At 33.4% G+C, this 15,385-nt stretch overlaps 1 protein-coding gene across 4 annotated transcripts in view; it reads left to right on the top strand.

The window, feature by feature from the left end:
• Nucleotides 1-15,385, top strand: part of LOC129952392 (protein winged eye) — a 77,067-nt gene that overhangs the window by 17,414 nt on the left and 44,268 nt on the right. For all 4 annotated transcript variants that reach the window (XM_056064957.1, XM_056064966.1, XM_056064974.1 and 1 more), the window contains exons 5-7: nucleotides 2,083-2,190; nucleotides 2,276-4,557; nucleotides 4,611-4,833. In XM_056064957.1, the coding sequence (XP_055920932.1) occupies nucleotides 2,083-2,190; nucleotides 2,276-4,557; nucleotides 4,611-4,833 (2,613 nt within the window). The remainder of the gene's footprint in view (nucleotides 1-2,082; nucleotides 2,191-2,275; nucleotides 4,558-4,610; nucleotides 4,834-15,385) is intronic.

The following is a 15,385-nucleotide window of genomic DNA, read 5'->3' as shown; positions in this document are numbered from 1 at the left end:
ATGTAACAATCCGCTTCGTTATTCTTGTTTTGACAGAAAATCTGTCGGTCTTTGGTTGCCATGTTAAACCAAGTGCCTTGATTGATTCGATACTTTTATCTCCGAAATCAATATTGAATTCCTGGTAATCTTCAGCAATGCCTTGAAGTAATCGGGGATGATTTGCACACCATTTCCTTAGTTTGAATCCTGCTCCCTTTAATATTTGTGTGACTTGGTATTGCATTTTTTAGGGTTGTAACAAAAGCTGTTATCGCCGGTCAAACAGTCATAGACATAGAAATCATTGTGTTTTGGATCCTAGTGAAAATCTTTCGCTGTTTTCCTTGGCGATCTGTTGCAGACACTTGGTAGCCAAATATGGAGCTGCTCTTGTTCCATAGGTCACTGTGTTGAGTTCACAACAATTCAGAGGTGCTTTTTCATCAATTCTCCATACAATAGTTTGGTATCTTCTGTCGTCTGGATATATGATTATTTGACGATTTCTTTTTTGGATATCAGTACAGAATACGCATCTTGGCAGTCGAAAACGAAGTAATAATGAAAGTAGTTCACCTTGTACACAGGGCCTACCTGTGTACATGATATCATTTAATGAAAATCCTGAAGACGTTTTTGATGATGCATCAAAAACAACTCGAAGTTTGGTGGTGCTGCTATCTCCTTTGAAAACACAGTGATGTATGAAGTAACTAGGGGATACTATGTCATTGATGTAGATTTTGGTCATGTTGCCTAAATCTTCGTACTCTTGCATAAATTGAATGTATTGGTCCTTTACTTTCCTATTCTTGGCTAATCTTCGTTCAAGTGCTAGAAATCTGTTGACTGCTACTTTACGATTTAATATTAAAGATGCACATGCTCGAGGGGTTCAATCCTTTCTTTTCTGTCCAATTGATTTCAACGACTGATACTGACTTTCCAAGAACGTCAAAAATTCTTTTATTGATTGTAATTCTTTTGGTTTAGTAAGGGATTGCTCGTAAAGAGTTCCTTTGCTTTGATCAAGTTTGCTCACAAGCAAATGTAGTAAATTGGGATCCTAAGTTGCCGTATCCACACCAATGTTGCCTAACGCCATCAAACACACTTGCGTAGTGTCGTGTAGATTCTTGATGCCCGTTACTGATGGCTGTGGTTGTGTACTGTTGGGTTGCCCAATTATCTTTTGTAAGGGTGGAAGTGAGAACCCTGATATTGTTGTGTCTTTCTTGAGGGCTGGTCCATGCTGTTCGGTAGTTTTCTCCAGTCAGGGATAGATGACGAGTTAAATTCTCAGCTGATCCACTTAGATGTGTGTTGCGGTACCACATCTTCTGAATGTTGGGTATAGATTGGTTGTCTATCATTTGCAAAAATAGATAAAAAAAAACTGTCGCCAATTCTGGTTATCACTATCAAATTTAAGAATGGTAACCTTGGGTAGATGTAGTGAGTTGTTTTTGACGATGCCTATTTCAGAATTGACACTGCCTTGTGGATGTATTTTTATGGATAACTTTACAAATGTTTGTTGATCCCTCTGCTCCATATTGATGAAGTCTATATGTTTATAGCCTTCTGAGGCTGGGTTATCACTTGACTCCCATATGGTGTAATTGGAGGATTCAATGTGCTGCCACAACTGCTCAATAGATCGGAACTTGACTTCGTGGTATTGTTGTGGTTCATTATTATCCATTGATATTCCATCCAATAGTATCTTAAAAGGGCACATAATTACTCTCTGTCTTCTTGTCATGAAAAATGCTCTTTGAAATAAGCCGTTTGGAATCGGCTTAAAACTGTAGGTCCCCTCCATCCCCGATAACATTACTCGTACACTGCAATGGTTGAAAGTTCTAAGTCACTAGGCCCTATATCTCAAAGGACTGTCACGCCACCCAATTATTATTATTATATATAGATCAATTAAAAAAAACTCAACACTTGTAAGCTAAATAAATATAAGAACATTCTACTTTAAATATATATTTAGATGCAAGGAAGAGGTTAGACATTTAAAATATACTAATTTAATTATAAATAATAGTACCTACGAATTTATGCATACAATTTTTTAATTTTTTTTTTCAGATCCTTTTCCACTTGAATCCGTAATATCAATGTCACCTGTTGGGTTACAATATACCAGAGATCCCAACAGAGGGCAACTAGTTTTGCTTCCTGCAGCATCTGCCATAGGTAGGCATTAAATTCACTAATCTTTTTTCAGTTGACGTTATATATTTTGTGTGTGTATTTTTGTAACAATTATCTTATATATTAGAATCTTTTCAACCAACCGCGCTTCTTTGGCCACCATACATGCAGCAAAACCCAGGAACTTCAACGACAGCCCCAAATTTTTTATTTCCATTGATAAGTTCGCAGCCAAACACTCCAACTCAGTCCATTCAGCTTGTCGGGACCAATCATTTGACAACAACAGCTGCACCGTCTACTGTTTGTCATCATTCACAAGGGAATGCCTGTCGTTCCCTCTCAATTTCTTCTGATACAAGAAGGATAGAACAACCAGCAAAAAACAGTGGAATGAAAAAAGATGATTGGTTGCAACAAAACAGTTTTAACAGGGGACACTTAATTAATCTTGATTCTACGAGCAAAACAATAAAATCAAAAGAAAATGAATACAACTATTCCGAATCAACTTTAAATCTTATTGGCCCACAGCCATTAACAGTAAGTGAACAATCTCATAATTTCTTGAATAACTTACATGCGCCATCCGAACTTTTAACTGTGCCAATGTTACCTAATTATAAAACTCCAACCAATACGACACTTTTAACTCCACCACAAATTGAAGAGGCAAATAGCATGTACAGAGATGCAGGTAGCAGGGTAACTGGTTTTTCTAAAATGCCAGAAATGCAAGATGTAAATATTCAGACAGATACTCCTATCTGCAGTGATGATGATAGTTCTACATTAGAAGCTAGTACGGCTGAAATGATTTCTTGCAATCTGCCGTCATCCGATACAATCAAATACACATCTACTCAGTGCTATAACAATAATGTTGGATGTCAAAATCCTTTGTCAAAACAAAATTCTACTGAATCATTTCAACAATATACTCCGGAATATGATTTTTCTAAACACAACAGTCTTTTAACTCAGCCAGAAAGGTATGTTTATGAAAATGAATTTGAATCAAACACAACTGCTAATAAAAACGATTTATATTATGTGGATCGTATGACTGTACTTACCGAATGTAATAGCGGCAGTTTGGCATTTAAGACTAGCACCAATCCTCCCTTGGTCGAAATGTCTGGGCTAGAGTTACTTTCCAACATAAGCACAGGATCACTTATTAATAATGATTCCCATAAATCAGTTTGTGTTAAGCAAGAGCCATCTGAAAATGTTGATAAAGAACATGAAAATAAGGCTTTTAATGAATACGAAGTAATCGATACTAAGCTTAATGATTCAGAAATACAATATGTAGACTCGAAGCTAAAAAAGTCTGTAGATGAATTTACTAAATATTCTACGCCAGGTGGTGAAAAATCTTTAGGAGGTCTCAATCTACTTTGCGCTTTAGCTGAACAGAGGATACAAGAAGAGGTTGAGAGTAATAACTTTAATAAAAGTACAAGAGAAAAGACACTTGAAGTAAAAAAAAAAAAGCACAAACATTCCAAATCAAAGTCTACCAGGCAATGGAGGTACTACAAGGAAACGAAAAAAAAAAATTCGAAACAACGGCAGGGATATGGTTTTAGTTTCGATTGTGAGGAAGTGCAAGATAATTTAAGAAGGGCCTTCGAAAACGTCGACAAAAAGAACACTAAGTGGCCTGGACCTGAAGATTTTTTTAAAGCAATGGAATCAGATATGCGAATGCGACTAGCTGATATAACAAGACAATACAGAAAGAAAAAGAGAAAGTTGGATGAAATTAATAAAATAAAAAAAAGAAAAGTTAGTTCCGAATATAAATTTGCAAACATTTCTTGTAAGAATCCCAGTTTTATTTGTTTCCTTGATAAATTTCAATCAAAGTCTTCGAATTTTCCCCCACCTGCTAATGAATCTAAAATTCAATCTTTAAATAATCAAAACAACAATGTCACTGATTGCGCAATAGAAACAAGTGAAGATAACGAAGAAACATCAACTTCCCTTGGTAAAGGAACTTCTTTAATAAAAGACAATACTTTTAAGCAATCTGAAAATGTAGTTTTATGTGAAAATAAACGTTTTAAAAATAAATCACATACAAAAAAGCATATTCCTACCCTAAAAGTTGACAAAATCACTTTGAAAAGCAGGTCTCCCATACCTAAAATGCAACATAAACCAAACATTATTATCAAAGAAGGAATTAAGCTCAATAAGAAAATTGATAAACAAATTGTTTTATCAAATGAACATTTATATAGACAGGAAACTCGGGTATTAACTGATATGGGTGGTCTTTTTTATGCGGGCATTTTAAAACCATTACAACCACCAGACGTCTATGCTATTACACTCGATGGAGAAAGAGGAAACAAATCGCATATTATGTCAAGGGAAGACATTTTTAAGGACACTGTAAATCTAACGTTTTTTATTCTGATCAATTTGACTAATTTTAAAATTTATAGATATTGGAAGTTGTACCAAAAACTATTAAAAAAGTACCAACAGGAACTCGACTTTGTGCATATTGGAGCCAACAATATCGGTGTTTGTATCCAGGAAAGGCAATCGAGTCCGATACTACAGATGCAGGTTCCGAATTTGTTAACGTTGAATTTGATGATGGTGACAGCGGAAGAATCCGTTTACAGAATATACGATATTTGATGAGTGATTATCCCATTGTTGGTAAGCCCTTTATTTATTGTATTGTTATGTAGAACACATGGTTATTCTCTATTAAGAAATGTCGATAAGACCTGCAATTCATATTGGCACAGGCTAGAAAACTTGATGGCCTTGCACATGAGAGCGAACTACGAATGTAGGAACAAACGTGATTTTACACATTTCAAAAAGTCAATTTCAAACAAAAACACATTTAAATTATAAGAAACCAATTGACACTATTGTTAGGATAATAAGATGTGCATTTTTTTCTCTAAACAATTGCAATGTGATTGCTACAAACTGTCAAGCTCTATTCTCGTTCCACATACCATTCACACTACAACGAATAAATTGTTCGCGCGCAACATAACCTTAAAATTATACCCTCTTGTTTTGTTTTTGTGTGAAAGATCATAACTGAGGAAAATATGGAGAAAAGTGTAATTCCATTCGTCGCTGTCTGCGAATAGAAATAAAGCCCATGTGAAAGAAAAGTCAAAATATGCGAACATCCACAGTTCGTAGTTTGTAGCTCATGTGCAAGATGCTTTAAAGTTATTCAAATTAAATTATTAAAATACAAATAAAACTTTTTCGATCCAGGTCTCTATTAGTTTTAAATCATATATTCTTAAAATTCTAACTAATATTTCTTTACATTACAATGTTGCGATAATCTTTTAATGTTATCGAGTGGGTGTGACAATTTTTTTTCAAAAAATATAATTGTTACAAAATTGTTAGGTGTCTATTATTTTTATGAAAGCATTGTAATAGGATCTGGTAACAATTTTATTTAAATTTCAGCAAATGACAATTTGAATCCTAAACTAATTTATTTTGATTTGATTTTATACCATTTGCAGCCCTATTAAATTCTTAACCAAAATTGTCCCAAGAAATGTGCAACAAAATAATTAAACAACTATAGACTTTCACATCCTAAGATAGTCAATTTACCAACCCCGAAATTTTAGGTATAAAGCTATACCAAAAACCTGTTACAAATTAAAAAAAAAATTAAATGCTTTACAAGTTTTTCCCTTATTTGTCATATAGTTGGGAATTGTTAATAATAGATTATTCAGCAAACATGCCTTGCTAAAGTTAAAACTAACTGATACAAATTCTGGTATAAAGAGAAAATGTATTTATATCATCGACCATCGCTAAAGCGCCATATAGTATTAAAGTTTTGCGTTTTGCCCAGCTACGACAGTTGGGCTTTTCAGTTAGATGATGCCGTAGCTTTCTAAGACGCAACTTTCAACACTGATGTGTTGTAAATTATATTTTTTTTAAGGGAATTTGGTCAAATTTAAATGCCTAGAAAATGACAGCTTAAGTGTTTGCCTGACACCTGACGAAGAATAAAAATTTAAACAAAATGACAGTTTAAGTGGTTGCCTGACTCCTGGCGAAGAATACAAAGGGGATTGCTCATTTTATAAGGGACATCAGGCCCGGAGTGTACACCAATGAATTTGGTATCATATTAAAGAATGTTCTAAGCCAGATATATCTGCAAAAATATTTTGTCGATAACTCATGGGAGATCTGAGATATTTGAGATTGAAGTTCGAAATGTCCAACCATTAAAAATCAGCACTTTTTCGACATAAATGCTAATATCTATGGATACAGAAAAGTTAGAAAAATATCAAGAAAATTGTATGTTTTATTTGTTTTCATATTCATTTTGTGAATTGAAGCTGAAGGAAATTGGTTCGCTTTTATATTTTTATCTAATTATTTGTAGATCTTCGTGCAACAGATCGTGCTGTATTTGTTGACACTAGATTTTTCGAAAATAACAAACAAATGTTACAGCTTGTGTCTGAAAAAATGAAATGGAAAGAAATATGTTCGACATGAGTAAGTAGGATATTCTTTTCATGTTTTAATATTGCTGCGTTTGTTGAATAATGATCAGTTCTAATTAAACGTATCGTTTTCTCAAGCTCAAAAAAGCAATCATAAAAAAAGAGGCCAGTTGTAAAAATAATAATTTATTTGATACAAATTACCTATTTGCCAATGGTCCCGTATTGTGCTGTGGGTGAGATTGAAGTGAGCGAGAAAAAGAATTTCCACATGCGAAGTGGAAGAAAATTATGTTTATTCATGCTTATACACAAGTTAAAAGTATTAAATCAATAAAATACTAAAATCTGAAACCGCAAGTACTGTGGAGTTAAAAAATTTATTTACATGGCAAATATAAAAAATGAATTAATTGATTTTAATAACAAATTTAAGAGAATTCAATAAAAAATACAAATTCAACAAACTTTAAGTACTGAATTCAATTGAAAATAAGTTTAATTATTAATGTTAAGTTTGTCTTGGTAGAACTCTTAAATGGCCATCTGATCCTGTTATTACGGTTTTAATTTTTTAGCTCCTTGATGATGACCAGGATTTATATATGTTCTGGCCTGCTACCATTTGGATCGCTCTAGAAGAGAAGTTAAGTACTCCATTTGCCATTTCTGCCAAAAGCCTTGAATCATATTTTGGAGTAGGTTTCAATGTGTGAGCTGGTTGATATTTAGGTTAACAACAGTTGGCTCAGGTACTGCTGTCAATGGTTCACCTTTAATGAAATCAATATTTCTTCAATTTGAGTTAATACAGTGTAGAACTCTTCGAATCTCAATATTGATGATCACATAACTCTTCGTAGGTGCAATTTAACAGATTTAACCAAAGCCTCTCACAACCCACCAAAATGGTGTGAAGAGGGTGTAGCGAGCCGCTTTGCCTGTGTGGGGTCGTGACTAACATAATTGAACCCAGGACTCATCACAAAAAAAATAAAGCCAGTCTAGCATCCCGGTGGTACTGATGCGCCAGATATTTACTAAACCCTCCCTACCTGGTTGTCTTCCTCGCTAAAAACAACCCCATTCCTCAGCTTTTTCTCCTTACCCTGTCTTCTTCATTTCCCCCCACTCTTTCATTCCTTTATGCAAAAAAAACCTAAACCATCATCTTTGTCGTTTTGAGATTCATTTAAATTCCATTATGTTCTTTTAATAAATAACAAAATGTTTTATTAAAATACCATATAATAAAGGCTTTAATTTTAACTCAAAAAGTGTATATATGTGTGTAGTGAAAATTCAATTAAAATTAAATTTTACAAAAAAATTAATTTATCACAACAAAAAAAATTAATTTATTTTAACAAATAAAATTAATCGTATGTGGCAATCATACGCTAATCAAGGGAAATCTAATTGATTCGATTTGAATCGTCTTCGATTTAATAGAAATTGGATCTTCAAGATATCTTTTACTCGCTTATTCTTTTAAAATTACAACTCCCCTTCTTATAAAAACCCCCCTTTTATTTTAAGTTATGTATCTTTTTTCTTTTCTTTTTTGAGAACACTTTCGTTAACCCGCACTTTTAATCATATACATATGTATATGTATTAGAATGAAAGAAAATCGACTTACCCGTCTGCTGTAGTGGCCACTGCTGTTGGAAGGCTAGGGTCGATGAATAATTTAACGTAGGTTAAAAGATTTACGAAATTGTTCACTGTTAACTTCAAAGAAAAATTTAACTAAATATTGTTTAACGTTTCCCGGAACGTATGTCATCTTCGGCTTTAAGCAGATATTATTATCACCAAAAAAATTTGATTTTAAAGTTAAGTTTAAAGCAAAATTATTTAAAATTTATATAAATAAAAAAAATGTATATAGATGACGGTGGTCGAACTGAAGTAGGCTTTACTCCGGTGCTTTTTGTCGGCGCACAGTTGCCCGTTTTGACTTTTTTGGTTTCAAAAATCATATCTCCTAAACGAATAAAGATATTGCTTAAATTTTGTATCTTGAAGGAAATTTCCAAGAGTACAGGGTGTTTCAGAAATTGGGGTAAAATAAGAAGTTTTAACAAAGGTGATAAACATAGCGGTATTTTAATATGCAATCAAATTTTTAAGTAATCTGAGTGAGTTGAAACAGTAGAGCGAAACGAAAAAGGACCAATTCGAATGAACAGTGGGAAAAAAGTACTTTTTTTTAAATTTTAACGCATTTTTTTTTTTATTTTTTCCAGTATTCAAGAGTACATAATGTATTTTGGTGATATATCAAAAGTTTTACACTTTGTTGGAAGATTTCCATTTCTTAAAGAAAGAATACTTTTGGTAGCGAAACACTGACGCAAAATCAAGTTATACTCTTGCTTAACAATATGGAAGTTAAAAAATTATATCAATTCTGCAGGCTAGCTATTTTCTATAGATGTAGAATTGTAATTGAAGGTTTTTAAATATATTATGTTTTGCAGTAAAGCCATGATTTTTGGTTTTGTTTGTAAACTTTATAAAACATAATTTTAATCAACGTAATCAAAATAAAAACCATTATAATCAAAGTCAAACAGTGGAAAAAGAAATAAAGACAACAAAAATAATATGTAAACACTAAATTTCTTGAAAACTATCACCTAAGTCCGGGGAAATGTGTAATAACCTCCTCATTTCTGCAGAGTATCGTTCTTTCAGATCTTTTTGGCTTCTCACATGCCTTAAGGAAGAAATAAGTGGATCCTAAGAAGGTGGAAGCATGTTAAATATGTCCTCATTCTGCCAAATCCTTGAAACATTACACGTATTCTGATATCGATATTTCTTGTAATCTTTATTTTGCATTCCTGGGCTTCTTCTGACAGTTCTCCAAGTGGTAGTGATTGATGTTCAATGATATTTTGAGTATGAACCAATATTTTGTGTGGAGTAGGTGTGAGTAGTTTCTTAGAATAATGTTGTTTTTAAATCTCTGCCGTTTTCTTAGTATACTCCCAAAATTTATCTGCATTCTCTACTTCTTTGCAATTGAAAACTTTCAATATTACTTTGAGCCTCATTATTACTTCTCCATTCACTCCAGTTATTCAAGCAGTTGCATCTGACTGTTCAAAAAATCTTCTTGCAGTGTTTCCGTCACTAGTGTTTCCAAACCCTTGCTTTGGTTTATCCACATCTAGACCAAGCTCATCGCGAAAACACCTTCGAATCCCTTGTTTTCTTCTTTTTTTCCGCCTCCTTGTCGAAAAGTATACGCAAGCTTCAAAATAAATTCCATGCATATGATTCCAGCGTGCAGTGGACAGGTTCCATATTCGTAAATATGTTCGTCCTCAATTGATTCATCTTTATTGAAGTTTTTTTGTGTCCTTTTGCATATCGCGTAAACTATTTACAATTTTATTACAGGATTTAAAAAATTAACCTCTAAAACTCTTAAAATTAAAGGTAGTAAATATAAATAAAAAATGATTAATTTTTTTAAAATAAAATAATCTTTTTTAAATCCACACAAAACAGAGAAATCATACTTCCAAAGAATTTTCCATAAAAAAAAGGGTACAAAAATGACTGACTTCATCAATTCAAATAACCCCTACCTCAGTTCGATGCAAAATAACGTAGTTGATCTTTTGGATTTATGTTAAGAAATAATAAGGATTCTGAATCAGTTGTGATCTTAGTACCACTCGTTCAATCTTTATTTTTCTATACAATTTGAAGTCAAAAAAGTGTGCAACAATTAGTGGTTCCAAAAACATTAAATTAAACAATTAAAAAATATTTGTATTTTTTTAAATTATCGATCTAAATAATGGCATATTATATATGCCATTATGCATATTATGAAATAAAAAAGAAAAGCGTTTCAAAGCCCTTTTTCTCGTTTTTACATTAAAGTTAAGAAAAAAAATAAAAAAAAATTATCACCATACAAAATCTTCAACTTTGGCCTGCTCTATAAGGCACACCAGTAACCCAAATTGAATATTTTTTTAGATTACTCGAGCTTCAAATAATTGTGAATCCAGCGAGCTAAAAAGTTTTGCATTATAGACCCACTAGAAAAATGCATATTGCAAGCAATTTTGCATAAACGGGTCGATGTGCGGCGCCTAGACACTCTAGGCTACCGGGCTTCTACAGCTTAGAAGTGTTGAATGTTTTATGTTGAGTCTAGGCTTCCTAGTTAACCTGCGCACTACTCATTTTCATATTTTAGAGAATCCACCAAAGCTCCTATCACTTTAATGGTTCTCTAACTCACCAAGACACGAATATCAGTCTCTATCTCACTCTTCTGAATCTATCTCGGATTGATCTCTTCTTTTAAAGTGAAAATGTTGCGTCTCAGAAACTCTACTCAACCTAAGATTTTTAACCAACCTTACGCCTCCGTATCTGCAACGATTATTATCTGATAGTAAGGTTTGCCGTCTTTTTGTTGCATATTTTAGGGATACCCTGTTTCGATTGGTTTGAAATTCAAGGCTAGGTAACAAGGGTTGGAATAAAATGCCATGAAATATTGTATTCAACGAGCGAAGCTGCCTTTGAAAATTTAGGTTTGCGAGAACGTAATAGCTATATGGTTAATGGGCCAGCATAGTCACAATAAGAATTCAAAAACGGACCACTCGGTTTAATTCGTTGCGAGGTTGTAAGCTTACGTTGCATGAAACATTTTGTACACCGATCTTGATGATTTTTATGAATATATGTGACAATGAGGGAGGATATTTTATTAGTGCTACGAACAATAATAGGGTATTTTATATGGTAAGAAACTATTGTTTTTTATTCTTCCTTCAAGTCGAAGAAGTCCATAATTATCAATAAAAGGGGAGAATTTTAGGAGCTTATATTTTAAGGTCAGTTGGTTTTTAGTTATTGGGGTACGAATATTGGCCATGAATGATGTTAATTGAACGGCTTTTAAAATACGTTTTCGTTTTTCGAGAAGATTTAATTTCAGATAAACTTATACCATTGGTTCACGATACACGATACCACGACGAAATATTGTGAATCAGCGAATGATTGATATCAGAACTATTAAAAGTAGCAAACACAACGTGATTGTTTTTGTTCGACAAACATTTCGTGAAAATCTGATTGCTGATATGTATTCACACTTGCCCACCGTACTGTAGTTAGAGTAGTATTAGTTGAGTTAGAGTAAGTTTAGCAATAAGGTTATTATGTAAGAATAATGGAATAAAGCTTTTAGTCTTAAGCCGAACAGTGCACTTGTTGTTTTCTTTCCTACTCTCGTGGAGAGCAGTGCTCTCCAAATAATACAAAAATGCCTTCAATATCAACGTTATAATTTATTTCATTAAACTTCAAATAACAAACTAAAATATTTTATTCATAATAACAGAAAATAAGTATTATTGTTTTTTTACCGTTAACTTTGTCACAGTAAAAACCATTTTTTAAATATATGGCTGTTCATAAAAATAGCAGTGCATGACAAAGTACTTTATCTATTACGTAAGAAGTAAGAAAAACTGCAAAAAGTAATATGAAAGTATGCAAATAATGTTAGCTTACAATTAGTACTTTGTTGCATAACCATTGTTTTTTATGACTGCCTCGCATCTACGGGTTCCTCTTAAACCTGACAACTCTCGACTGGTATTGCGTTCCACAAATCTTGGGTTTTTCTTCATGAACTGCGTACTTAACATCCCCTCCACATATTTTCGATGGGGTTAAGGTCGTGGAATTGAGCGATCCACTCCATAACGGATATCTTCTTCTGTGCAAACCATGATTTTGTCTTTTTTGATGTATGCTTTGGGTCATAGTCTTGTTGGTATACCCAAACTAATGGCATTTCCCCTTCAGTGTAGGGTAACATAACCTCCTCGAGAATTTTCACATACTCGGTTGAATCTTTTATATCCCCGATGAGATTATTAGGCCCGACCTCGTAATATATAAAGCAAGCCCATTTCATAGTTTTCTCTCCACCATGCTTCACTGTTTTAATAGTGTACCGTGGATCGTATGCTGCATTTTATGGTCTTTGCTTTCACCGCTCCATAGAACATTCCTATATATTATTCTTTTGCCCACTCTCTATGTGCTTTAACAAAATCCATGATCTTTGCCACATGCCTTTTTGTCAAGAATGGTACCTTGCGTGGACTTCGGGTTGGTAACTTCGCTTATAAAAGACGTCTTTGTGTTCTGACAGCGCTAACAGATAGTTGAAGTCCATTTCTTATTTTCCTAGAGCTTATGTAAGGGTTCTGTTTTGCTAATTGAACAATTTTTCTGTCAGTTCTTTCAGTAGTCATCCTTTTTGGGCCTCACGTTTTCGGTTTATTTTGCCATTTAAAGGCGTTACATTTTTTGCTGAGCAGCCTAGGATGTCTGGAATATTTTGGTAGGTTTTTCCCTCCAAACGCAGTTTTTAAATAGGTTTTCGAATTACTTCGGTGCAGTGTCTTGACCGTCCCATTGTTTATTTTTGAGCCAATATTTATTAGTTTTTTATATACAAGTATGTTAAAAATACTTAAAACTTTAAATAGTAAAATATGTACTTCCCGAAAATTAAAAAAAAAATGTATTTTTAGCCTTCTTAATTATAAAATCAAAAGCACTGCTATTTTTATGAACACTCTATATCCAGAGAATTTGAAATAATTTGTGTTCGCCGGCAAAAGTAGAGTATAACTTTAAGCTAAATGTCTTTAATATGAAAACGAAAGACCGTTAGATGCAAGCAACATGTTAATTTTTTTTTTGGAAGAATTTCCGTTCTTAAAATAATTGACAATCTAATAAAATGTGATCAGTACTACTTTTTTTATAAGCCCAACTGTACATCATTGGGACGAGGATTAATCAAATCCATGTAAAAAAAAAATAAAAAAGTGCATTTTTAAAAGTTAAATGAAAAAAGACAATTCAGAAATAAAAAACGAAGACAAAGTAGTGCGGATACTGACGATTGTGCCTAAAATGTCGAATTTTATTGGTCGAATAGAGTATATTAATACTGGCGATGATTTTGACTCATACATTGACCGATTGAAGAATCTGTGAAAACTAAACAAAATTGAAGAGAGTGGAGACAAAAAGTCGTTTTTAATTGCAATTGGTGTTCCGATTTGTACAAGGTTATGAAATGCTTGACATCACCTAAGACGCCGGAAGAATTGAATTTTGAGGAGCTAGTAAACTTACTTAAAACACATTTTTCTTCAAAAAGAAATGCAACAGCGGAACGCTTTAAATTCTTTGCTAGAAACCAAAATCCAGATGAGACGTTAGCAGACTATAGTGGCAATTAAAGGTCTAGCAGACACGTGTTCATATAATGCTTTCTTAGATGAAGCGCTAAGAGATCGCTTCTTCATGGGTATTAGAAATTAAAAAATTCATTCCAAATTGATAAATGCTTCATCCAAATTATTCAATGTGAGCTGCGAATTAGCGTTAAATATGGAAATGGTGGAACAGGAATTAAATAACATGGGGGGCGAGGGCGAGCGATCAACAGATGGTGAACAGAGCGCATGTGGAGCGTGGTATGGGTCGAGAAAGTGCGAAAGAGAAGGAGGGGCAATCTTCATCGAATAGTCTTAAGAACAACAATAGGTATGATCGTACAAATTTTCATTGTTTTTACTGCAGGGAGTGGGGTTATTTGGCTAAACATTAATATAAAAAGAAAGAAGAGAATGTGAATCGCAAGCAGGGGTACAGTAAAATCATAACGGGGAAAATAAATCAAAAAAACGTATAAAAGTGTAAGTTTTAATTACATAAATAATGTGACTTTTGGTCAGAATAATATGTATGACTATGATTGTTCAATAAATGAATTTGAGACCTATCATTCCAACAGTTTAAATTTTTTAAACTTAGGTAATCGTCCTCTGTACATTCAAGTGTCTTGCGATACTAAAATTTTGTCATTTGAGATTGATACTGGTGCATGTAATACACGGAACAACTTATGAAACATTTTTTGAAAAAAAAATTAAAAATAGTAAATCAAAATTTGCATCTGATTTCGGGGAACTCGGTTGATGTTGTTGGATATATGTTAGTGAAGGTTAGACATCCGGTTAGAAATGATGGTGCTCGATGATGATAAGCCTTTTACCCGTTTGTTGGGCCGTTCCTGGTTAGACAAACTGTTTTTTGGCTGGAGAGACAGTTTTCAGGGTTGTGCAGTTAGTAGTTTATAATGGGCCAGAGACGGGGAGGAGAAACTGTTGAAGTATATATCGACAAAATTTACATTTGTTTTTTCGAACAAGTGCGATCCCAAAAAAAAAATTAAAGCTAGAATTATATTAGAAGAACATTTCTCCAATTTTTTGCAAACCATATTCGGTGCCGTACGGCTTGCGGAAAGCTGTAGAGAAGGAGTTAGAGCGTTTGGTGAAAGATGATACGACTAATTTTTGGCATAAAATGTGCACCGGTAATTTTTCAGGCCACAATATACGAAATTCTGAGAGGCATACCTAATGTTCAGTGTTATTTGGATGATATTTTGATTGATGGCCAAGGCGAAACAGATTGCAAACAAAATCTAGAGAATGTGCTTAAACGGCTGGAAAAGTTCAAAGTCAAGGTAAACTTGGAAAAGTGCCAATTTCTTAGGGACAAAATTGAGTCACATTATTACAAAAGGGGGGATAAAACCCAGTGATAGTAAGTTTAAGGCCATTCAGAAGGCTCCGGTTCCTCAAAATATAGACAAACTTAAA

The sequence above is a fragment of the Eupeodes corollae genome, chromosome 1 (assembly GCF_945859685.1).
Source record: "Eupeodes corollae chromosome 1, idEupCoro1.1, whole genome shotgun sequence".
Classification (NCBI taxonomy): Eukaryota; Metazoa; Arthropoda; class Insecta; order Diptera; family Syrphidae; genus Eupeodes; species Eupeodes corollae.
This window is presented reverse-complemented; position numbering and strand designations above follow the sequence as displayed.